Source organism: Ranitomeya variabilis, chromosome 2, assembly GCF_051348905.1.
Source record: "Ranitomeya variabilis isolate aRanVar5 chromosome 2, aRanVar5.hap1, whole genome shotgun sequence".
NCBI lineage: Eukaryota > Metazoa > Chordata > Amphibia > Anura > Dendrobatidae > Ranitomeya > Ranitomeya variabilis.
The window spans coordinates 278,536,449-278,561,943 of NC_135233.1; the positions used below are offsets into that span (position 1 = coordinate 278,536,449).

Sequence of the window (25,495 nt, forward strand, 5' to 3'; positions counted from 1 at the left end):
CAGGGGGCTGTTAATCAGTGCTGGGGCCTGGTTGGACTAGGAGGCACGAGGCAGCTTGAACTGTAGTGATAATCTGATTGTTTTGAAGCTGCAAAATATATCCTAGTAAGTGACACATCACTGTAATCAGGCGTTCTGCTCTTATATCATGGTGTTCAAAGTTTATATAGCAGAAACCTGGTGACAGATTCCCTTTAAAGGGAATTGTTAAAAAGTGCTTCTAAAATTGACTATTAAGTAAAGTCATATTTAATCTCTTGATAAGTACATTCTTCTTTTTGAATGTTTAAAGCTCTTTTCAATCGATCTTGTAAGCACTGCACTGAGGCTTCTCGGGAACTCTGGAGGTCTCTGTTAGCTCTCAGTGTTTTGAAATCAGGTTGCTTAAGGTAATTTCCATTTTTGGAAATGCAACTTGGCTCTAAATTATGTGCTATGATTTAATTTTCTCTCCTGACTACTCATTGGTCCTGTGTCCTTGAGCAAGAAGTCCTGATACCAGTTTTCACATGGGAAACTGATGTTATCATGGGACGCCACAGCATCACATCGATGTAGATGTGTGTGGAGAGCTGGGGAAATGCTGCTGTGCACAATCAACATCATGGCAGAGATCTCACAGGAGGATGAAGGAAAAAAAGTATAGAGGGAAGCTGTCATGTTGTCCATACCGTGGGCTGCAGGAATACGAGGCTGGATACACAATTGTCCCCAGGTATATTATTCACTAAAACGTGCCAACATTTCCAAGATGCAGATGAGTACTATAGCCGGAGACCAGACTAGTTCAGCACTGCAGCAGACTACAACTCATGTTCCACACAGTTTAATCTCAGCCTCCACTCCCCTGATGACAGCTCCTCAGTGGCCCTCCTCCCTGCGGCTGACGCTGAGAAATCACACTGCTCTGTACAAGCTGTTATTCAGGCTTAGTGGGCCCAAATTAAAAACATGGACTTATGAACTGTTTTGCTCCTTAGCTGGACTTATAAAATGGTAATTTTGATATCTAAATATTATATACACTCATAACCATTCTCATATTGATTTTCAAAGTAAGTACACCAGCCTCTTCAGATGCAAGAGATTTGTTTCATTATGCCATCCGTATTTTGAAGTCTAGGGACAGATTCACTTTAAGGTTTCTTTTGAACTGCAGCAAGCAGATATCTTGGAAAAATGATTGAAAAATTGATTACCGGTATATCATAATTTAGGATTACGAAATATTTATCTTTTAAAACTGGATAACCCCTCTAAGTTTTGCAGTAAGTTTTTATGTTAAACTTTCCCTAGTTCACATTCAGAAATAAGGTTGTCGTATGGGTCAGCAACATTTTGATATAATTTTGGGTGTAAATATATTTTTACAGGAGTTTTTCTATAGAGTAATTGTAATCTTTTTCATGTTTGCGTCTAAATGTTAAAATGCTCTTCTGAATGGTCAACCCAGAGCTTTTCAACTTACAGTGAAAGTGGAGAAGACACTGACCTCAGCAGTAGAAGGAAGAAATCATTGCGCTGTACATTAGTTCCACACTGGCAACACCATCTGTATACACTTATTTATGGATATCACCTCCGGCACCGGTATATGGAGTGCCATAATATAATAAATGCATTCTGAAAAATGGCCGATTGATGGCCAGGAAACTCCTGCCTCGTGTGCGAGAGCTCCCCGTCACCACTAACCTTTAGCTATAAAAGTAAAAAAGCAGCCATGGATTCCAGAGATATTATCAGGACCCTCTACCCTGGGACTATAAAGTAACTATTGGGTCGATTCATCAAATCTTTCATTCCACATAAGGCTTTGAAAAGTTGTAAAATGTTTGTGTAACGAGAAATTAGGAAGAGCTAGGGTGGGATGGATGGGGCACAGCTTTGCCCCCAGGTTATTAATGAAATTTACTGTTGTTTTCCATTCCACAAATGTTACTCCAGTCCCTGACTGGAGTAGCATTTTTGGTACAGCACACGGAGGCATGTGCCATTTAGAAGGGCACTTAATTTAGAAAGTAACGTGCGCCTCTTAATAAATTTGGCGCTGTTTACTCTGTCAAAACTGGCATAGCGTGAGCCCATAGGTGCCGATTCATCAAGACTGGAGTACAGCAAGCTCTAGGGACACCGATCTTGACAGAATACATGGCACCAAATTCATTAAGAGGTGCATTATACTTAATGAATTCAGCTCCTCTTCTATGTGGGGTACGCCTCAGTACGTTGTGCCAGAAATTCTACTCCAGTCCGTGAGTGGAATAGCATTGCTTGCCAAGAAAATGCTGGGACATTTAATGAATTTGATGAGTGTGTGTTCTCACCCTGTCCCGCCCCAGCTCCTCCCCAGTTCAACCCACTTCAGCGGAACTGATTCAAACAAAATGAAGACACCAAAACTCACAAAAATTTTTTTAAATTTTTGAACATGAATAATCATCGGGCCTGTTGCCTATTTGTCTGCTTCATCTGCTCAGATCAACGTTCCTTTCCTCTTGATTTTAAGATGACAGCTACAATGACAGTGGTAAATCTAAAGAAAAATATATGATACATGAAAAATATATGGTCAATTTTTAGACCCTGGGCGCAGAATCACTTTAGGTTCCAATTTTTGCTTCACCAGTCAGGCACCTCATAGTTATATAGGTTGAAAAAAGACCTAGGTCCATCAAGGCCTAGGTCCATCAAGGCCTAGGTCCATCAAGGCCTCTAGGTCCATCAAGGCTTAGGTCCACCAAGGCCTAAGTCCATGAAGTTCAACCTTTCACATAGAATTTTTCTGCTGAGGATTTTTCATAATTTGCTCCATAAATTGATATACTGCAGATAAGAAATCCATATCAGAGCCATGTGAACATAACTGTAAAATGCAATGCTGGTGATAGTTACACATATTTCCCTCGTAGATCAGCGGCAGAGATAGTAGAAGATATAAAGCTGGGGAGAGGAGAAATATACAGCTCAGAAAAGTTGAATGAGCTTCTGAAGCAACTGCCAGACAGGGAAGAGGTAAGGAAGGCTTCTGTCCGTATGTCCGTACTGTGGTCTAGTAGGTGGTGGATTCTGGTCGCATATTTTTATTAATTTTTGTCTTTACATAAGATACAACGTCTGAAATCCTTCCAGGGGGACAGAGGGCATTTGAGTGAAGCAGATCTGTTCATGTTGCTGCTCTTGGATCTTCCATGGTAGGTTTTGTCACCCTCATGCAAGATTTTCCTAAACATTACTGTGCTTATTGTTGGAGTGTGTGATATTTGCAATGGAGATGACAGAATATTTGCAGTGTCTTGAATGAGACCTTGACGATAAAATGAGATGAGCTTGTACTAAAGGAATGGTGGGAAATGTGTCCGGAAGGCGCAGCGGTCCTGTCAGTTGGCCAACCAAACCCTTTCCTGCTAAGTAGCTTTTGGCATCAAACATCTCCCTTAACAATCAGACCACGTTCTTTTCTGGTCAAATAACACTTCTGACTGAAGACACAGCCATGGTCATCACTGACAAAATGTTTGTCTGATGTTACATCGCGGATGTCCGTCCACAGCACTAGGACTATATAGATGACATGGATAGAACTTATAGGTATCTCACCAGAGGTTGCTGTCTGTAATTAGTAGGCCGACATCCTGCAGAGATGGCCAGGATCAGAGATAACCAAGATCAGAGATAACTCATATCCCGGCTGTTTAACATCTTGAATGCTGCGGTCTATAGGTCAAGCTACATCAAAAGCATTATGGCCCCCAAGGGCATAGCAAAGGGCCAATGTGTTTACTATGTGTATTGGCCCGTTTCCCTGTCTGTAAAACACTGACAGTCAATAAAAAACTACCATGCAGAAATATTGCAGTCTATTATTAGTCATCAGTTTATTTATTTATTTTACTCACTTATATAGTGCCAATAATTCCACAACTCTTTACAGACATTTAGTCAAATAAATCATAAAAAAAGCCTAAAAAAATAAATTTAACCCCTTAAGCCCCGGGCCATTTTTCGATTTTGCGTTTTCGTTTTATGCTCCCCTTCTTCCCAGAGCCATAACTTTTTTATTTTTCAATCAATATGGCCATGTGAGGGCTTGTTTTTTTGCAGGACAAGTTGTACTTTTGAAGGACCCCATTGGTTTTAACATATTGCGCACTGGAAAATGGGAAAATGGGAAAAGGGGCAGTGAAATTGCAAAAAAAGGTGCAATTCCACAGTTGATTTTTGTTTTTTACCTCGTTCACTAAATGCTAAAACTGACCTGCCATTATGAATCTCCAGGTCATTACGAGTTCAGGACACCAAACATGTCTAGGTTTTCATTTTATTTAAGTGATAAAAAAAAAATCTTAAATTTGTTTTAAAAAATGGTGCCATTTTCCGAGACGTGTAGCGTCTCCATTTTTTGTGATGCGGGGCTAGGGAAGGGCTTATTTTTCGTGTGCCGAGCTGATGCTTTTATTGATACAATTTTTGTGTAGATACAAGGTTTTGATCGTCCGTTATTGCATTTTATTGCAGTGTAGCGGCGACCAAAAAAACATAATTCTGGAGTTTTTTCTTTTTTTCTTTTTGGTGCTTAGCAATCGGGTTAATTCTTTTTTTATATGTATTGATAGATTGGGCCATTCTGAATGCAGTGATACCAAATATGTATATATTTGATTTTTAATTGTTTTATTTTGAATGGGGCGAAAGGGGGGTTATTTGAAAGTTTATATATTTTTTTTATTTTTAAAAACGTTTTTTATACTTTTTGTATGCTTCAATTGTCTCCATGGGAGGCTAGAAGCTGCAGTACTTTGATCGCCTCTGCTACACACAGGAGATGATCAGGTCACCTGTGTGTAGCAGAAATACTGACTTGCTATGAGCACCGACCACGGGGCAGCGCTCCGCTAGCAATCTGGCAATGACAACCATAGAGGTCTGGTGCAGACCTCTGGTTGTCATGCCGACCCATCGGTGACCCGCGATCATGTGACAGGGTCACAGATGGCTGGGATTAGTGACGCGCTTCCTGTAAGCGCAAGTTAAATCCCGCTGTCAGAGATTGACAGCGGCATTTAACAAGTTAACAGCCACAGGTGGATCGCGATTCCACCCGCGGTTGTTGCAGGCACATGTCAGCTGTATAGATCAGGGGGAATCCAGCATGTGCATACTATTATGGCACATGTCAGAGAGGGGTTAAATAAAAAGTTAATGAATTAATCTGATTCTATTTATTCAGTCGTGTCTGACCCTTGGTTACTCTGTAGACCAGTTTTCGCCATGCTTACATTTCCAACGGCTTCTTTACAGGGACTCAGTCCGCACAGAATGACTGTTCAAACTAAGTCCTGCCACATAGTGCTTCATGGCGGTCCAATCATTTAAATACACCTTCCCACCTGCTTGTTTTCCATTTATCTCCACCCCCCTCTTTGATTGACAGATGTGGCTACATAATGGTGCTATATAAATAAATAATAATAATAATAGAGCAAGAGAAGGGCGGAGAGGGCAGGAAAATAAGCAGGTTGAAAGGTGTATATAAATGGTTAGCCACGCCGTCATGCTCTGAGCACCAGTTCATGGTTTGATCAGTCATTCCATACTCACAAGTCCCTTTCAATTGCTTGATCCGTTCCCATGTCATTCTTGAAGGTGTCAAGAAGACAACAGACCATTTTTCTACCCCGAGTTTTACCAGTGACCAATCTGAGTTGCTTCTCCTTTCCTCATAAATTCACTCTCAACACATAGCTTAACTCTTTTTATCCAATGTCTGACCTCGTCTGACATTATGATTCTCCTGTTCCGCTCCGATGACAGAATACATCCAACTCGTTTTTTGTTGCATTTCTTCTGATTAGTACTGACTGTACCCAGCATATAGCGCAGGTCGTACCCCTTCAGTTTCTCGAAAAGAAACGTGTTTTGAAAAAAAAGGAATTGGAAAGGGTTAAAAATGTTATCATCTTTTCATCAAATGAAACCATTTCCGGGTACATATAACTCATCCCAACCCCCATCCTCCCACTCACTCATGTGACCATGGGATGAGTGAGATGTATCCTAATATGGTTTCATTTGATGGGAAATGATATAGCAGCGTGTCACTATGTAATGAGAAGAATAACTGTAAAATGGTATTGTATGGTAGACACAGTGGTGGAATTGGTGACTGTACGGTAAGTTAATCAATAATTTATAGGTACCCAAAAATGGTACCATTAGAAAGATATAACCCATCCTGAAAAATACATCTCCTTATAGAATTACATGAATAGAAAAAAATTAAAAAAGTTATAGTTCTTGGAATACAGGCAAATAAAACCAAAAGAAATTGCTGCTTCCTGAAAGCCATAATAAGACTGCACCCTAAAAGGGTCAATTACCTTATCTCTTATACGTGTCAGTCCAACAAATCGTCACTCTTATGGATCTGATTATTAGATCAATGAACATTTTATAAAACAAATACTTCTATTTTTACCTTCAATTCATTGTTATCTCTATTTTAAAGGGAATCTATCAGTAGGATCACCTCTCAAAAGCCTTCTATATGGGTCATAGGAAGATAAAACGATAACTTGATATCTGTGATCCAATGTCTTATTCCAGAGAAATCCATGTTTTTCATAATATGTAAATGAGCTGTTAAGATCTATGGGTGGGACAAAGATCTCCCTGAGAATCTGCCTCCAGAGCTTGTTTTAAATAAAAGGGGTAGTTACCAGTGTGAGATATGTAATGACTGACTATCTGCTCTCCTGATCTATATGTCTCACACTGGTAACTCTGCCTTTCATGTATTATAATCTCTGGAGGCAGATTCTCTGGGAGATCTATGTCCGGCCCATAGATCCTAACAGCTCATTTACATATAAGAAAAATGCAGATTTGTCTGGAAAAAGACATCAGATCACAGCTATCAAGGTATGATTTTAGTCAGTTTCCTATGACCAGCATGCCCATATAGACGGCTTAGGAGGGGTGATCTGTTGTGAATTCCGTTCTGGAGCTCCCTCCTGTGGTTGCTAATGGTATTTTTGTGAGTTCTGCCCTTGGGCTCCCTCTGGTGGTTTCCAGTGGAACTGCTGCTCCTTTAGGTAGCTGTGGCAGCTGCCTTCACTAATCGCCTTGCCTGGGTTTGTTATTTAAACCTGCTCTGGGCTTTAGTTCATGCCAGCTGTCAGTGTTCTTGGTTGGATTTGGTTCTCTCCTTGGATTTCTCATATGGCCTGTCCTTGTCAGCAAAAGATAAGTTTTTGCTAGTTTTGTTTGTCCATTTGCTTGGACTCTATTGCTCTGCAAATATGTCTCTTTTTTTCCAGCTTGTCACTATGTCATATTCAGGCTAGCTGGAAGCTCTGGGAAAGCAGATTTGCCCCTCCACACCATGAGTCGGTGTGGAGTTCATTTTTGTAAACTCTACGTGGATTTTGTAGTTTTTAATACTGACCGCACAGTATCCTTTTCTCTCTGTCTATCAAGTTTAGTATTGGCCTCCTTTGCTGAAATCTGATTTCATTTCTGTGTACGTCATTTCCCTCTTCACTCACAGTCAATATTTGTGGGGGGCTGTCTTTCCTTTTGGGGTTTTCTCTGAGGCAAGATAGCTTTCTATTTCCTTCTTTAGGGGTAGTTAGTTCTTAGGCTGTGAAGAGGTGTCTAGGGAGAGTCATGAACATCCCACGGCTATTACTAGTATTGTTGTTAGGATTAGGGACTGCGGTCAGTAGAGATACCACCTTCTCAGAGCTCGTCCCATGTTGCGTTTTAGCCACCAGGTCATATCAGTGTGGCCTCTTAACCACCAGGCCATAACAGTGATCTTACTGACAGGTTCCCTAAGTCTCATCAATATATGAATGTGAGAACCAGGATTATGATAAAAATGATAATTTAGGCACTGAACATGCAATCAAGTATTGTTATATAAAGTGAAGCTGAGCAAGGGGTGAAAAGTGTGATTAAAATCCATTAACACAGGAAAGGAGCAGAAACGGGAAATTAAAGTTGATATGTAGGGAGGAGAAGTCATGCGAGACAATGAGCTGGTGATCTACACATTGATGGACAGCAATGACCCAACCTTGGCACTGAGCCTTGAGAACATTGGGAGGTTCAGATTGAAAGTGAGGACAAGTCCACAGATGCTTCTTAATATTAGATTGCTGAAGACATGCAGAAAAAACCCCTGAAACTTAGGCTACGTTCCCACAGTGAGCTTTAGGTAAGTTTCTGACGCTGCAGGATTCCTGCACCTATTGTTTAAATTAGGTTTTTGTGTGCTTTTTTTAACATACGTTTTTATCGCGGTTTTGACGCTCCGGTTTTTGTCTCTTGTTGGTATGTCATCTTAATATATACTTACCTTGTAATGTCTTCACATCCTGTTCCATCCACATGTGTCCAGATCCCAGCATTCCAAGCGGCGTAAGTTCACCGACCACCATATTGGGACACCCAAGTGATGGGTGTCTCAATATGGAAACTGCTGTTGGTTCCAGCCTCTTGCGCGGTACCACCAGCCGAACACCGTCGCAACACACACACTCTGCATACGCTGTACGCACCACACACACACACACACACACACACACACACACACACACACTGTATATGCCATACATACCACACACCCACACACTTTATATGCCGTACGCACCACACACACACTCTGCATACACCCAGGGCCGTATTTGCCACTAGGCACTCGAGGGCACGTGCCTAGGGCGGCGACATTGCGGGGGGCAGCACCTGAGCAAGGTTTTTTTTTTTTGTTTGGTTTTTTTTTAGTCCTGGGTCACAAACGCGACCGACCGCCCCGCCCCGCCCCCCCACCTCCCGCCCGCCTCCGAGTCCCACCCACCCTCCTTGAAGAAGATACTCACCCTGCTCCAGCGATGCCGGCTCTCAGCGTCTGTAGCGCGTCCTGAGTGAGCAGTCACGTGGTACCGCTGATTAAGGTCATGAATATGCGCATATTCATGACTTAATCAGCGGTACCACATGACCGCTCACTCAGGAAGAAGGCGCTGCGGCGGGACAGAGCCAGAGGGAGGATATCGGCGCAGCCGCGTGGTGTGTGGGACAGCTGACAGGTGAGTATGAGGGACGGGGGACAGGGGGCAGGGGGATGAAGGAGGAAGGTAAGCCGCCCGAGCCATGCAAGATGGGAGAAGGAGCGGGGGAGGGGGTGGAGAGATGAGCCATGCATACCGGGGAGTATGAGCCATCAGCCATGCATATGGGGGGGGGAAATTATGAGCCATGCATACAGGGGAATATGAGCCATCAGCCATGCATACAGGGGGGGGGGAAATTATGAGCCATCAGCCATGCATACAGGGGGGGGGAATTATGAGCCATCAGCCATGCATACGGGGGGGGGGGGAATTATGAGCCATCAGCCATGCATGCAGGGGGGGGGAATTATGAGCCATGCATACAGGGGGGGAAATTATGAGCCATGCATACAGGGGAATATGAGCCATCAGCCATGCATACAGGGGGGGGAATTATGAGCCATCAGCCATGCATACAGGGGGGGGGGGGAATTATGAGCCATCAGCCATGCATACGGGGGGGGGGGAATTATGAGCCATCAGCCATGCATACAGGGGGGGGAATTATGAGCCATGCATACAGGGGAATATGAGCCATCAGCCATGCATAGGGGGGGAATTATCAGCCATGCATACAGGGGAATATGAGCCATCAGCCATACATACAGGGGGGGGGGAATTATGAGCCATGCATACAGGGGAATATGAGCCATCAGCCATGCATACGGGGGGGGGGGAAATTATGAGCCATCAGCCATGCATACAGGGGGGGGGAATTATGAGCCATGCATACAGGGGAATATGAGCCATCAGCCATGCATAGGGGGGGGAATTATCAGCCATGCATACAGGGGAATATGAGCCATCAGCCATGCATACAGGGGGGAGGTGGAATATGAGCCATGCATACAGGGGGGGTGAATATGAGCCATGCATACAGGGGGGGGGGGAGTATGAGCCATGCATACAGGGGGGGAATATGAGCCATGCATACGTGGGGGGGGAATATGAGCCATGCATACAGGAGGGGGGGTCATTATACAGTATGGAGAACTGTGTGTGGCCATTATACAGTATTGAGCATCATGTGTGGTCGTTATACAGTATGGAGCATCATGTGTGGCCGTTATACAGTATGGAGCATCATGTGTGGCCAATGGCCATTATACAGTATGGAGCATCACGTGTGGCCATTATACAGTATTGAGCATCATTTGTGGCCATTATACAGTATGGAGCATCATGTGTGGTCATTATACAGAATGGAGCATCATGTGTGGCCATTATACAGTATGGAGCACTGTGGCCATATTGTTTCGTTTATAATTATTGTATATAAAACAGTGTGATCAGCAGTGCTAAATGGCTGTGGTTGGGACGTGGATATGGGTGTGACTAGTTGTGAAATGGGTGTGGTCAGAGGCATGGCCTAAAATTTGCCGCGGCGCGCTACGCGCGCCACACACTTTATACCTCCTTCCCTTCTTCAAGAGTTGGGAGGTATGGTACCGCATTTGCCAGATCATGGCAAGTGCCGCAAATCCCATAGGGAATGAATGAGGCCGAACGCAGTGTTGCTGTAAGTGATCCGTTATGCGGCACATGCAGAAAAACTGACGGATCTGCTGCAAAAGGCGACTTTCACATCAGCGATTCTTGCTAAAGTCACTGCCGATAGTGTCATACTCACCAAAGGGGGAGGCAGCGCTAAAAGTGCCTAGGGCAGCAGAAACTCTAAATACGGCCCTGCATACACCGTATGCACCGCACACACACACACTATATACGCCGTGCGCACCACACCCACACACTGTATAGGCCGTATGCACCACACACACATACACTGTATACGCCTTACACACCACACACACGCTGTATACGCCGTATGCACCACACACACACACACACACACACACACACACACTCTGTATATGCCATACACACCACACACACACTGTATACACTGTACGCAGCCTCTTGCGCGGTACCACTAGCAGAACACCGTCGCGAACACACAGCCGCCGGGAACTGCCCTCCCGATGCTATAGCATCGAGCCTTCATCTAGTGCTTTAAATAAAGCTCCTTTGTTTTTAATATTTCCTGGTATTTGGCTTTGACAAAACTTTATTGATATACTTGGGTTCATAAACAAGAAAAAGATGTAGGCCATGAAGTAAGGATCACCACACAAAAATACACAAAATACAAATTTTATTAAGTACAAATCCACTCAAGAAAACTTTTAAAACATTAAAAAGTCACACATGTGACATACCCTTAGAATGAATAAGCTTACAATAAAGCTATAACCCAGAACCCATCACGCATGTGGGCCAAAAATTAGTATACCAGTATATATATATATATATATATATATATATATATATATATATATATATATATATATATATATATATATATATATATATATATATATATATATATATATCATACCATCATGTGATACTGAAAGATAGAAGAGGGAAAAAATATATATAATTGTACAAATAACCTCCCTCAGCAACAAGAATCTGCCATAAAATAGAATAAATGAGATCAACGGCTTACCCAAAATCAGTCAGCAAGTAAATCCCAAATTTATGTATCCACCCATGGAGAAACTTAAGTAGGGAAATTGCATATTAGCCCAAGCTAGACCATGCGGCAGAAAGTTGAAACAGACCTGTAAAGACTGACTGAACGTGTAAATGGCCGTGGCTGAATGTTATTAGGCCGGTTTCACACGTCAGTGGCTCCGGTACATGTGGTGACAGTTTCCTCACGTACCGGAGACACTGACTCACGTAGACACATTAAAATAAATGTGTCTCTGCACATGTCAGCGTGTTTTCACGGACCGTGTGTCCGTTTGCAAAACACGGAGACATGTCAGTGTTCGTGGGAGCGCACGTATCACACGGACCCATTAAAGTCAATGGGTCCGTGTAAACACGTACCGCACACGGATGCTGTCCGTGTGCGTTTTTCCTGTCATAGAGTTAAAATTGTAAAAATTGTTGCAAGACATGGACACACGTACAGCACACGGACAGCAAAAACGGACACACGGACAGCACATGGATGGCCTACGTGAGCACACGGACACGGATAACTCCGGTACCGATTTCTCCGGTACCGGAACTATCTGGACGTGTGAGACTGGCCTAAGGCAGAGGTAAAGTAAGCTGGTAGCGCACACATGGTGATAGGACAGGCAAGAAAAGACGCCCGACGCGTGTCGCCACTCCAGGTGGCTTCGTCAGGGGTGATATACTTAGGTTCCGATTACATTTGTTTTTCACGTGTTTCTGACGTGCAAATGCTCTAAAACCACATGTGTGTTTTTTACCTGCAGATTTTCCGCATCTAATGTAAGTATATGGGAAAAATCTGCACAGAAAACTTAGGGTACCCACAAGAGAAATGTATATGCTGCGGATCTGAAACTCGCACTGCAGATCAGTTTACAGTGAGTAAAAAAGAAGAACAGTGGGCAGGAGATTTCTATAAATCCCATCCACACGGCTGGAACTGTAAGATACTGTTTTTGATGCAGTAAAAAATATGCAGCATAAAAAAAGCGCACCGTGTGAACGTGGCCTTAACCCCTTTCTGATATTGGGTGTAATAGTATGCAGCTGTCGGACTCCGCGCTCAGCGCCGGAGCCCACACCTTTCCGGGCACATGTCAGTTAATATGTACAGCTGACATGTGACCGCAACAGCCGCAGGTGGAATTGCAATCCGCCCATGGCTGTTAACTAGTTAAATGCTGCTGTCAGATTCTGACAGCAGCATTTAACTCACACTTTCCGGAAGCGCGTCATAAATCCCGCCCATCGGTGATCCTGTCACATGATCACAGGTCACCAATGGGTTGACATGACAACCAGAGGTCTCCAACAGATCTCTATGGTTGTCATTGCCAGATTGCGATGAACGCCGCCTGGTGGTCGGTACTCTTAGCAAGTGAGCATTTCATCTACACACAGGCAATATGATCATCGCCTGTATGTAGCAGAGGAGATCAAAGTACTGCAGCTTCTCGTCTTCCATGGAGAATATTGAAGCATACAAAAAAAAAGTTGTTAAAAATATAAAAAATAAATAAAAGTTCAAATCACCCCCTTTGGTCCCATTCAAAATAAAACAATAAAAAAACAATCAAACATACACATATTTGGTATCGCCGCGTTCAGAATCACCCGATCTATCAATATAAAAAAGGATTAATCCGATCGCTTAACGGGTGTAATGAGAGAAAATTCAAAACGTCAGAATTACGTTTTTTTGGTCACCACTACATTGCAATAAAATACAATAATGAGCCATCAAAAGATCGTATCGACACCAAAATGGTAAAAAAAAAAACCCAGCAGCTCGATGCGCAAAAAATAAACCCTTACCCAGCCCCAGATCACAGAAATGGTGCCATTTTTTTTTTGTACCAAACTTTTGATATTTTTTTCACCACTTAAATAAAAAAGAACCAAAACATGTTTGGTGTCTATGAACTCGCAATGACCTGGGTAATTATAATGGCAGGTCAGTTTTAGCATTTAGTGAACATGGTAAAAAACAAAAAAAAACAAAGAGCAACTGTGGAATTGCACTTTTCTTGTAATTTCACCGCACTCAGATTTTTTTCCCGTTTTCCAGTACACAATATGTTAAAATGGTGTCGTTCAAAAGTACAACTTGTCCCTGCAAAAAAAAACAAGCCCTCACATGACCATATTGACCGAAAAATAAAAAAAGTTATGGCTCTGGGAAGGAGGGGAGCAAAAAACGAAAACGCAGAAACGAAAATACCTCTGATTATGAAGGGGTTAAAAGGCTGTTGAATCATTATACCATGATAAGCGTGCTTTGTGAAGCCATAAGCGCTCCTGGTGCCGCTTCATGATGCTTCTCCAGTGCTTTGTTTCACAGAGCTATTCGTCTAGTGAGAATAATGGAATAAGTCGTCGGGTGGAGCAGCCACATGTTTCTGTCCTGTGAGGCAGCTAGAGAACTTGTGTGAGCAATAGCTTTCTGTAGTGTCATGCCTGTGGACAACTCAGCCGGGTGCAGAAGCCATTTTTTATCTTCCTCGCCTTCATTTTCACTGTATAATATTGTATGATTGTAATAACCAATGGTATTGCAGCCGAGTATATGAACGGCTAGCTTAGTTCTGTGCTGCCAAGCGGCTGATATTTGGAAAACATTAATAAGACTGTAAAAAGCAGTGAAAATAAACAGAGGGAGAACTGTCAATCAAAATCCACTTTCCCTCATAGCTGCTCAGACATCCCTTGAACATAATTGTAGGAAGGAAGGGGATAGGTGGGAAGGTCACGGGAGGTTGTGGGAGGGGCTGGAAAAAGGCAGTTGTTGAATTTATTTCACAGCAATAGACGAGTATTTGGAAATGACTTTCCTTATTTCTAGCTGATACTTACTGACTGACATCTTCCAAGTTGCCAAGACTTTTCCTTCCAGTTCCAACAAATGTACATAGGGACACATCACTCGCCCTTCCTGCCCTGAACTGAAGGTGAAATACAGAGCTATTAAAAAAATATGTTTTTCTTTTTTATCCAGTATTTAAAGGGAACATCATTTTCCACTGATGTAACTGTATGGCGGCTTGTTTTTTTTACGGGACCAAAGGGGTCTAGTTTTCAGTAATACCATTTTTATTTACTCGTACATTCGACCTTTTTATCTCCTTTTTTCCACTTGTTTTTCCAGCGGTATAATGAAAAACCATAGTTTACCATGTTTTGGGGTTGTTTTTTTTTACAGCATTTACTTAAGGGGTTAACTAGTGTAACATATACAGTAGATCGGGTCGTTCCGGATGCGACAATACCAAATATGTGTACTTTTTTTGTTTCTTTTTCTTTTACATAAAAATGTGTATTGGTATAATATATACATTTTTATTATTATTTTGTAATTTAAAAAATATATATTTTTACAATTTTTTTAACTGTTTTACTTAGTCCCTCCATGGGACTTTCTCTTTTTTTTACTTTGATCGCAGGTATCATGCATTGTAATGCATTATACATATGCAGAATCATCTTAGACCATGCGCTGAGCATTGTCTAAAGGGCTTGCCGTAGCTTGGTGACCCGAGGGTCATCATGATGACATAGGGTTACCATTGCAATGATCAGGACCTTGCAATGATGTCAGGGCACTAATTTGAAGGGAGAGGGAGCCCCCTCCCTCTCCCTGCCTCCTAAATATTGCCATTGTTCTCGATCATGGCATTTAGGAGGTTAAATAGTCGAAGGTGGTGCTGGCACCATTCCTGGCTGTTACTGCAGAAGCTCGGCCACTAGCAGTGCCGAGCTCCTGCTGTGATCAGGCGGGAGGTGCTGATATTTCAGCATCTTCTGTGTGGTCATGCTGTGATCATTTAGTCAGATTGACTGATCGATCCCAGAGCCCTGAGTGTTGGGACTGATGACATTGACAGCTGTCGGCCCTGAACTTTCACTGCGTGTTTACACGCAGTGACAGTTTAAGGACAGGATGGACATAGCACGTCCTGGTGTGGGAACTAACACCTGCGCATGACGGGAAATGTCCGTCATTAGTTATAAAGGGGTTAAAGAGTAACATAAGTCAATACAACACATGAAAATAATATATTTTATCGGAAAAATCTGCTTCTTCCTCCTTCTGGATTGATTTTCACTCTCAAACTATTGGTAAAATCTGTATCATATGTCTTCTTTGAATACAAACTTTCCCATTGCTGAGACAGGTGGTGACAGTTGGTGCTCATAGTACTCTATGGAGAAGGGGGAGGAGGAGGGAGAAGGAGCTTGAGGCAGACACTGACATTCAGCTGCACGTGCTCCTGAATCAGCAGTTACACTTTGACCACTTCATAAACTGAATCTTTAAAGGAACTCTCCTGCAAAAAGTAATGCACTGGGTTATACTAAGTGCCGGACCAGAGGGGGCACTGTGATTCTGTGTTCTTGAATCTCTGTGTCATACCCACAGGCCCAGCACTAGGTATAACACTATATACCAGTTGAGGACATACTCCAGAGTGTATTTGGTCAGTCTTTTACATCAGTATTTGTAAGCCAAAACCAGGAGTGGGTGATAAATGCAGAAGTGGTGCATATGTTTCTATTATACTTTTCCTCTGATTGTTCCACTCCTGGTTTTGGCTTACAAATACTGAGGTAAAATACTGTCCAAATACTGAATGTGTGAATATGGCCTTGGATGAGAACACACATATGTTGCATCTCTCTAGTTCAGTATTTTACAGTCAGATGTTTCATGTACAGTAATACAATTGATAAGATTACAATTCACAGTGCTGTAGTGATCGGCACATTCGTGCTGTGTGTTATCAGAAGCAGTCAGGTTTCTGCTCTGAGCATTGCAGCCGTGTGCATCATTTTGGGAATTTTCTGGGAAGCACATTTACAGTTCGACATCTGATATTGGTGGTTTTTGAAGGCTTAGTTCACCAGTTTCTCACTGGAGGAGCTTTATTAATACGGACGCACAATGCAAATGATGTGTCATTCTCTCCACCAGCGCAATCTGCAGAATGTTTTTTTTTTTTTTTTAACTTTCAAAATGTATTACTTATTTATTATGCAAGCACATACCGTTCCCAAAATATTACCCAGCACTTACATATCACTAATAAATAAAGAATTCACAACCCTGGTAATTATCACACTGATCATGAAGCCGAATACTAAACTCACACTTCCTAATCTGTATAGATCACTTTTGGGCAGGCATTATTATAAAAGACAGGATTGTAATAACAGATGACACCTTTATATACAGTCATTAACACAGGAGCCACCATTCACAATAGGAGATGTCACAGCTCACCTCCTCCTCCTCCTGTACAATAACATATGACACCTTTATATACAGTCGATAACACAGGAGCCTCCATTCACAATGGGAGATGTCACAGCTCACTTCCTCCTCCTCCTGTACAATAACAGATGACGCCTTTATATACAGTCAATAACACAGGAGCCACCATTCACAATAGGAGATGTCACAGCTCACCTCCTCCTCCTCCTGTACAATAACAGATGACACCTTTATATACAGTCGATAACACAGGAGCCTCCATTCACAATGGGAGATGTCACAGCTCACCTCCTCCTCCTCCTGTACAATAACAGATGACACCTTTATATGCAGTCGATAACACAGGAGCCACCATTCACAATGGGAGATGTCACAGCTCACCTCCTCCTCCTCCTGTACAATAACAGATGACGCCTTTATATACAGTCGATAAAACAGGATCCACCATTCACAATGGGAGATGTCACCGCTCACTTCCTCCTCCTGTACAATAACAGATGACACTTTTATACGCAGTTGTTAACACAGGAGCCACCATTCACAATGGGAGATGTCACAGCTCACTTCCTCCTCCTCCTCCTGTACAATAACAGATGACACCTTTATATACAGCCGATAACACAGGAGCCACCATTCACAATGGGAGATGTCACAGCTCACCTCCTCCTCCTCCTGTACAATAACAGATGACACGTTTATATACAGCCGATAACACAGGAGCCAACATTCACAATGGGAGATGTCACAGCTCACCTCCTCCTCCTGTACAATAACAGATGACACCTTTATATACAGCCGATAACACAGGAGCCACCATTCACAATGGGAGATGTCACAGCTCACCTCCTCCTCCTCCTGTACAATAACAGATGACACGTTTATATACAGCCGATAACACAGGAGCCAACATTCACAATGGGAGATGTCACAGCTCACCTCCTCCTCCTGTACAATAACAGATGACACCTTTATATACAGTCGATAACACAGGATCCACTATTCACAATAGGAGATGTCACAGCTCACCTCCTTTCCTCCTTACAATTATTTTTGTCCTGATTAGTAAATGTGAAAAGAACTTTCCTATACAAGTTAATGAGTCAGAGCCAATCTATTGCTGCCTATGGCCATGTTTTGGCTGTTGTAATGAACAGGAAGTATTTATTTTACTCACTTATATGGCGCCATCATAGTCCACAGCGCTGTACAGACATCACTCTCACTATCCCCATTGGGGCTCACAATCTATATTCCCGATCAGTATGTCTTGAGAGTGTGGGAGGAAACCGGAGACCCCGGAGGAAACCCACGCAAACACGGGGAGAACATACAAACTCCTTGCAGATGTTGTGTTTGGTATGAACCCAATTTTAGGCCTAGAGATCAGGTTCACCTCCGTTACGTTGCTGGTTCCCTCCGATGTACTGCTCTTCAGGTTCTTGCACAACATTTCTACAGGGTTAAGGACAGGTTGTGACTTGGCTGTTCTGAAACTGTAACTTTATTCTTCTTTACCCACTCTATCATAGAACGACTTGTGTGCTTCGGGTGGTTATCTTGCTGCATGTCCAATGTTCTCTTGAGAGTCAGCTCATGGACAGATGTCCAGACATTTTCCTTTAGAATCTGCTGATTAAATTCAGAATTCATTATTCCATTTATGATGGCAACCAGTCCTGGACCAGATACAGAAATGGCCGTAGCAGAGCCGCCCCTCCCCCACAGCGTAGGCGGAGGACAGCATGACAATGGAATGGAGGGTGGGGTGAGGGTAATGAAGGGAGCGGCCTGGAAAGGATGGTACTTAGGGCAGAGTTGGGGGTGGGGTCTTTTCAGTACCCGCTCTCTGGGTAGAGGGACTGTCCCGCCCTAATTTTTCTTTTGTGTTAAAGGGGGTTAATGTGTGTGGCTGTTGTTTTTCTTTTGGGTCATTGTGGCCGAGGTGGCTGGGTGGAGTCCTTGGAGTTGGTGGAAATTGGGCTGGGGGATCCATTGGAATATGGCTCCTCTGTCTTTGGAGTTCAACATATTTTGGATCTGGTGAATTGTGGAGGGGAGTTCCGGCAGGGGTGGTCGATTCCCCTAGGATTTTTAGCGTGAACAGTGAACCCGCTGGGTTTTGGTGCTCCCGAGCCAGTGTGGTAACGGCTGGGAGTAATTTGGTTTGATGTTATGTTCACGTTATGCAGTGTTAATCACCAGATTCCTGGGAGCTTCAAGGACTCCTCCTAGTTTAAGAAAGTTAATGTAGTGTATTTCAATGTATTATTTTATGTTAAATAAAGGCTGCTGTGGCCTATAATATTCCAAATAAATTGTTGTCCATGTTTTTATTTGCGGTTAATTTGTAAGTATCATGGATTTTTTAGGGGGTTGTGATGATTATCCCTCCTTACCCCATTTCCTCAACAATACCAGGGTCAAGCAAAACAGGTCCAGACCGTGATACTCCCATCACTGTGTTTCATAGATGTTAGGAGATTTTCATTCTGTAATGTAATGTTTTTCTGTCTCCAAAATAACACTTTTCATTTAAACAAAAAAGCCCAGTTTTGGTCTCAACCATCCAAACAAAAAATGCTCCACTACCTTTTGGGCTTGGCTAGGTGATCTTTAATATATTGCAGACAGACAGCAATGTTTCTTTTGGACAGCAGTGGCTTTCTCCTTGAAATCCTACCAGGCACAGTGTTCAGTGTCCTCCTGGTGGTGCACTCCTTCACATTAACATTAGCTAATATGAAAGAGGCCTTTAGTTGCTTAAAGGTTACCTTGGGTTTCTTTATGATCTTGCATATTATAAAACATGCAACCCACTCACACCTGATTGTCATCCCATTCATTGAAACCAATAGACTAATTTCACCTCCAAATTATCTGCTAATCGTAAAAGGTTCACATACTTTTTCCACTCACAGACATGATATTGGATCTTTTTCCTCATTTCAGGAATGACACAGTTTAACATCTTTGACTCCTCTGTTTGATTTGGCTCTCTCTACTTTTAGAACTGATGTCGTTTTAGGTCAAATTCATGTTGAAATATGGAAAATTCTGAAGGTTTCACAAATTTTCAAGAATCACTGCATGTATGTCAGAAAAGTATGCCATAACACCGCTGATGTTCCAAAAATCTATTATCCCTGATTAAATCCTGATTTGCCCGTTTCCAGATACAATGTACATTATAACGCACACCGCAGTGCAGAGCGCCATCATATAATATCTGTATAACATATATAATATCTGGGGGTTATTTAATAGTAACATGAGGGAATGCTGTATATGATACATACCGTAATAGATGTTATTACATGATTAATAAGAATTGCCATATTGTTACTATCTTCCCCATGTAGCTACCGCCTGCGGCTGGAAGCACTTATTCTCAAGAAGGATTTATACCCGGCTGTCGTATCGCAGTTGTCTGCAGCAAAAGACCTGACAACAGCTGCACAAGGTGACATGTTGTCTTATGCTTGAAGCTATTCCTGCCTCGTGCCTCCTGTTATGATCAGGAGTTGATATTTCTTCTGTGCTGGCCCCTTCTTCTAGCTTCATAATATTTCTGTACAGCAGTCCTATCCAGTGCAGAGGTGATAACTTGTTATAAGGGATAGTCCGAAACTAACAATGATTTCATCCTAAATGTCTATTTAGTGTAATAATCTAATTGCTTTTCTAATGTACTTTCATCAAACATTCTATAACCTTATTCAAGTTGGGGTACCCAGACAAGACATCACCAGGATGCGGAGGCTGCACTCACTGACGCAGCCTCTGTTCCCACCCTGAAACAAAGCATCGTCGGTGACGTCTGACCTCTACTGAGCATGTGTCGGTTGTCAATGCTCAGTAGGATCTTGTCACTGTGCAATGTTCTTTTTAATGCACAGTGACAGTGCACTCCCTCACTGGCTTTGGTGTGAAGTGATAAGTCGGCAATAGAGCGCACTGTCAGGAGAGAACCTGACAAGCAGGAAATACAGAGACTAGCCCCGTCCCCGATTGTGACATCAGTTTTGGGGACGGGGCTGATCTCTGCTGGTCCTGCTCACTAATGTCACTATGCATTAAAAATAATATTGTACAGTGAAAAGCTCCTACTGAGCATGTGTAGGAATTGACAACCGTCACATGCTCAGTACAGCTGGGACTTGCTCAGCCCCTGAAACTGAGGTCATGGTTCATTTAAGGGTGGGAAGAGAGCCTGTCGCAGTGACCGCAGCCTCTGCCCCCTGAGGACGCCTTGTTTGAGTATCCCAGAATGCACTGTGGGTTCTCAAACCAACCGCCATCAAACAGGAAGTTAGTAAAAAAAATAAGGAGTAGTGATGGAACGGTCTGGAATTTTTAATTAAAGTATATTAGAAAAGCGATTAGATTATGATATTGAAGCCCCACTGCAGCGTTTTTTTTATTTTATTTTACCGCTGGAATGCTACTAATCTAAGTCGCCTGCCCTTAGTCTTATACCTAGCAGCCGCCATCTTCATCTTTTATCTGTGCTGCTTTGGTCGGTTCTCAGCAGTTTGTGACCTGCCGGTTCGCCCCAGTGATTGCTGGAGGTCACAACTCTATGTAAGTCTGTGAGAGCCAGAACGGGGCCAGATCGTGGCTCTCATAGACTTATACTGAGAGCTTGTGAGTGACCGTTGCTGCTACCTCCCGGCCAGTCTGAAGCTGTAGTCACAAGATGGCGGCATGGGATCGGCGCGACACTGGGAAGAGCAGAAGACGGCAGCTGGTACAGTAGGTATAAGACTACGGTCAGTGACCTTAGATTAGTGACACCACTCCAGCACTGAAATAAAAATAAAATAATGCTGGAGTGGGGCTTTATATAGATAAAGATTTAGGATCAGTGTTAGTTTCGGACCACCCTTTTAAATTGAGTCAATCTATTTGGCATATCTAGGTACATTTGCCATGCAGGGGTCTGGGACGGTCATTCATCCCAAAATTCAAGTGAAATTCAATGAAATCTAATTTACAACATTGCCATTGTAATAAGCAACAGATTTTCTGCAGTGGAAAATATTTGGTGTATTCGGCTTGTGGGAACATATCCTAAAGGGGCATTTCCATGATATGGTTTACTTGAATACCAACTGCACATGCCATCAAAGTCTGATGAGTGCAGGTCCAACATCTGCTTTCCATCCCGCTGGGCATAGCCTTGTACTTCCAGGTTGGGCCCAATGTACGTAGCAAAGTCGTGCTTATTGTGTGAAAGCTCTTTATGTGTCCCCTGAAAATACATGTTATGAGACTTAAAGGATATAGACGCCTTTGGGTTACTTAAATGCAGATATTTTTTGGTTAAAAATTATTTTTGCATTTAAAGCTTTTGCACCTTTAACCTTCTATATCCTCTGCGTTTTACAGTCTATGGCTGGCTGCAGAATCAACTAACTGAGAAGCAGTCGGTGAACTTGTTCTGCTGGGAGAGTTTATAGCTTTTATCTCCAGAACCCCTCTCAGCGGACTCATTGAGCTGAATTTATGTGGTCATAATTAAATCAGCCAAAAACAGCTCATGATGAAGCTCACTGAGAGATTCCCAGGTACCTCCTTCTGCAGCCAGCAATAGACAGCGCAAGCAGAAGACAAACTGTGCACTATATTTAATGCAACCCAATAGCAAAAAGGATTATTAATCAAAAAGACATAGAATTGGCATGGAGAGGGTCCATATTCATTAACGATCCTCTGCTGAGTCATTACTGACATGAGGAGAAGAACCATTCCTGACTCCTTCCTCTTGTCCAGGAGACATTTCTCACATGGAGCTCAGTAAAATATTTACTGTTGACAAGATAAACAATACCAAGTAAAGTAATCATAGGAGCCGGGCCATGGATCAGCAGACATATAAGGATACGGGGCTTCATGGCTGCCTTGTGTTCTGTTCCTAGACATATACAGCCAGGAATAAAGGCAGCGCCTCATGCATGCAACTCAAGACCACCCTACTGCGGATACAAGGGGTTAATGCCTCTTTATAAAGTCAGAAGCATTCGGAGATACATTGTGGCCTGATAGAGTTCTGGAAGTGACACATATGGGTTCTGTACAACACATATGGGTTCTGTACAACACACCGCAGTGTGAATAAGCCCTAACGCTGATTAATGTAATCTATGGCCAGCCAGGGGATCACTGCAGCGATAAGCCGCCACATGTGCTCCTCAACATACGCAGCATAACCTCACGGAACGCTTCAGGGGGGATTGCCCCCACTAAGAAACCTCGAATAGATCCATGAAATGGCTAGGATCTGTTCCCTAGAGCTGATCACACCACTTGAGAGCTTTCCTGGGATGCCAGTGGTTGCCCATCCCTGGTACACAGGCAGGGGATGCCAGCAGTTGGTTATGTCTGACACGCAGTGGTCTGCCCCCGTTGTGTCCGTAGCACTGCAAGTCTTTGTACCTAACGCACCTTTTTGATAAGTAAACTGCGGTGAATCACTTTTCTGCATAACACTTTTCACAGCGTATTTCATGGCCAATAAATTCCATAGGTCTTAGTTATTTCTTAAATATTTAGCTCTTTTCTTTTCCTTAATTATTGTTATTAAGTGGTTACAAAGGGTCTTTATTCTCCCAGTCTACACTGCCACCCCCAACAAAGTAACATCACACAGACCACATGCCCTTAGGTAACTGCCTTCACCCTTGTAACATTTTCCATGCTTGTGCTTTCCTGCAGTGCTGGCATTGGACGGTATATGGCATTGTATCCCATCAGTTAGGTACTTACCTGCTTTTCTGTGAAGGCGGGTTACCAGCGACATTTGGAATCTAGCACATACAGGATCATTCATTACAAATTTATATGAGTGTAGACATCTGGGCTCATGCAGACACTTTTATTTTCGGTCCGAGTGCGCTCCGATAAAACATGGAAGTGCACTCTGACCAATGTTATGCTACGGGACCGTGTACATGCCAGATTTTGTCTTCAGATCGAGCCGGACTGAGAAAATCACTACATCCCTGAGTTCAATCCGATATTCGGTTCGTATTTGGCTATGCAAGTCAATGAAAAACATCGAACTGCACTTGGATGACATCTGAGTGCAGTCTAGTTTCCACTGACTGTCACAATGGAGAAGATGGAGAAATGTTTTTCTCCATCTTCATCTCATCCGGGAGAATCAGATCACACTATGATCACACTTTGATTAAACTCTGATCTGAGTATGATTTGCATAATCAAACTAATTCTCCCCGATGAGAGAATACCCAGTCTCCTGTACCCAGCCTTATGTATTCCATGGTGACCTAAGATCTGCAGCTTCAAAAGGGGATACTATTGTTTCATGGCTGAATACTTCTGCTGCAGAAACTCTTTGAAATATTAGTCTTTCACCTTTACCTGCCAAGATCTTGTTACATTTACTGCAAACTGAGGCCGGGGTCAGACCTAACGTATAAAAATACGGTCCGTTTTTTTACAGCCGAGATACAAAGAAAAGTTCCTGAACAGTGATCCGTATTCAATGCGAAGATGCGATTTTTTTTCTTCAAAAAATATCTGTGTGTCATCCGTATGGCATCCGTACGGCGAGATTTTTGCAAAATGGACATATAATGGGTCCATGGGCTCAAATATTCGTGAAAACATATATACAGTCTATATATATATATGTATATATATATGTCAGTGAGACACACATATATATACTGTATATATTTATATTTAATGCAGCGCTAGATAGCAGAAAAGCCGGTAATTCATTTGCCGGCTTTTGCTAACTCCTTACCAAACCCGACAGGATATGAGACATGGATTACATACAGTAAACCATTTCATATCTGGTATATTTTTACATATTCCTCACTAATAATGTTAGTAGTGTGTGTGTGCAAAATATTGGAGCTCTAGGTGTTAAAATAGAGGGCTAAATCTTGGGCTCCCGCGCAATTTTCTCCGCAAGAGTGAAAAAGCCAGTGACTGAGGGCAGATATTAATAGCCTAGAGAGGGTCCATGGTTATTGCCCCCGGCTAAAAACATCTGCCCCCAGTCACCCCAGAAAAGGCACATCTGTAAGATGTGCCTATTCTGGCACTTAGCCTTTCTCTTCCCATATGGGGTAATAAAGGGTTAATGTCACCTTGCTAATGTAAGGTGACATTAAGCCTGGTTAATAATGGACAGATGTCAATAGGCCACCTATCCATTATTAATTCAATATTAGTAAAGGGGGAAGTGGGAAGAGAGTGGCTAAGTACCAGAATAGGTGTGCCTTCTCTGGGGTGGCTGGGGCAGGTGTTTTTAGCCGGGGGGGGGGGGGGCAATAACCATGGTTCCTCTCTAGGCTATTAAAGGGAATCTGTCACCCCGTTTTTTCAATATGAGATAAAAAATATGGGTCAATAGGGTCTGAGCTCAGCTTTACATCAGTATCTTTCATATCCCCCGATTCCCCACCTTTTCTGCGAAAATGCCTTAGTAATCTCTCCGTTTTCGTATGTCAATCACCCCGGGTGGGGCCTAATCGCTGTCTCTCCCCCCGCTCCTCGGCGTGTCAGACGTAACTAGATCTGTGAATAGCACAGATTGCGGTCAGTT

The 25,495-nt window shown here is 42.8% G+C and overlaps 1 protein-coding gene across 1 annotated transcript in view; it reads left to right on the forward strand.

The window, feature by feature from the left end:
- The window catches only part of LOC143805530 (uncharacterized), a 77,305-nt gene that overhangs the window by 16,377 nt on the left and 35,433 nt on the right, over positions 1–25,495 (forward strand). The window contains exons 4-6 of the mRNA XM_077285004.1: positions 2,910–3,012; positions 3,106–3,191; positions 20,274–20,374. Of these exons, the coding sequence (XP_077141119.1) occupies positions 2,910–3,012; positions 3,106–3,191; positions 20,274–20,374 (290 nt within the window). The remainder of the gene's footprint in view (positions 1–2,909; positions 3,013–3,105; positions 3,192–20,273; positions 20,375–25,495) is intronic.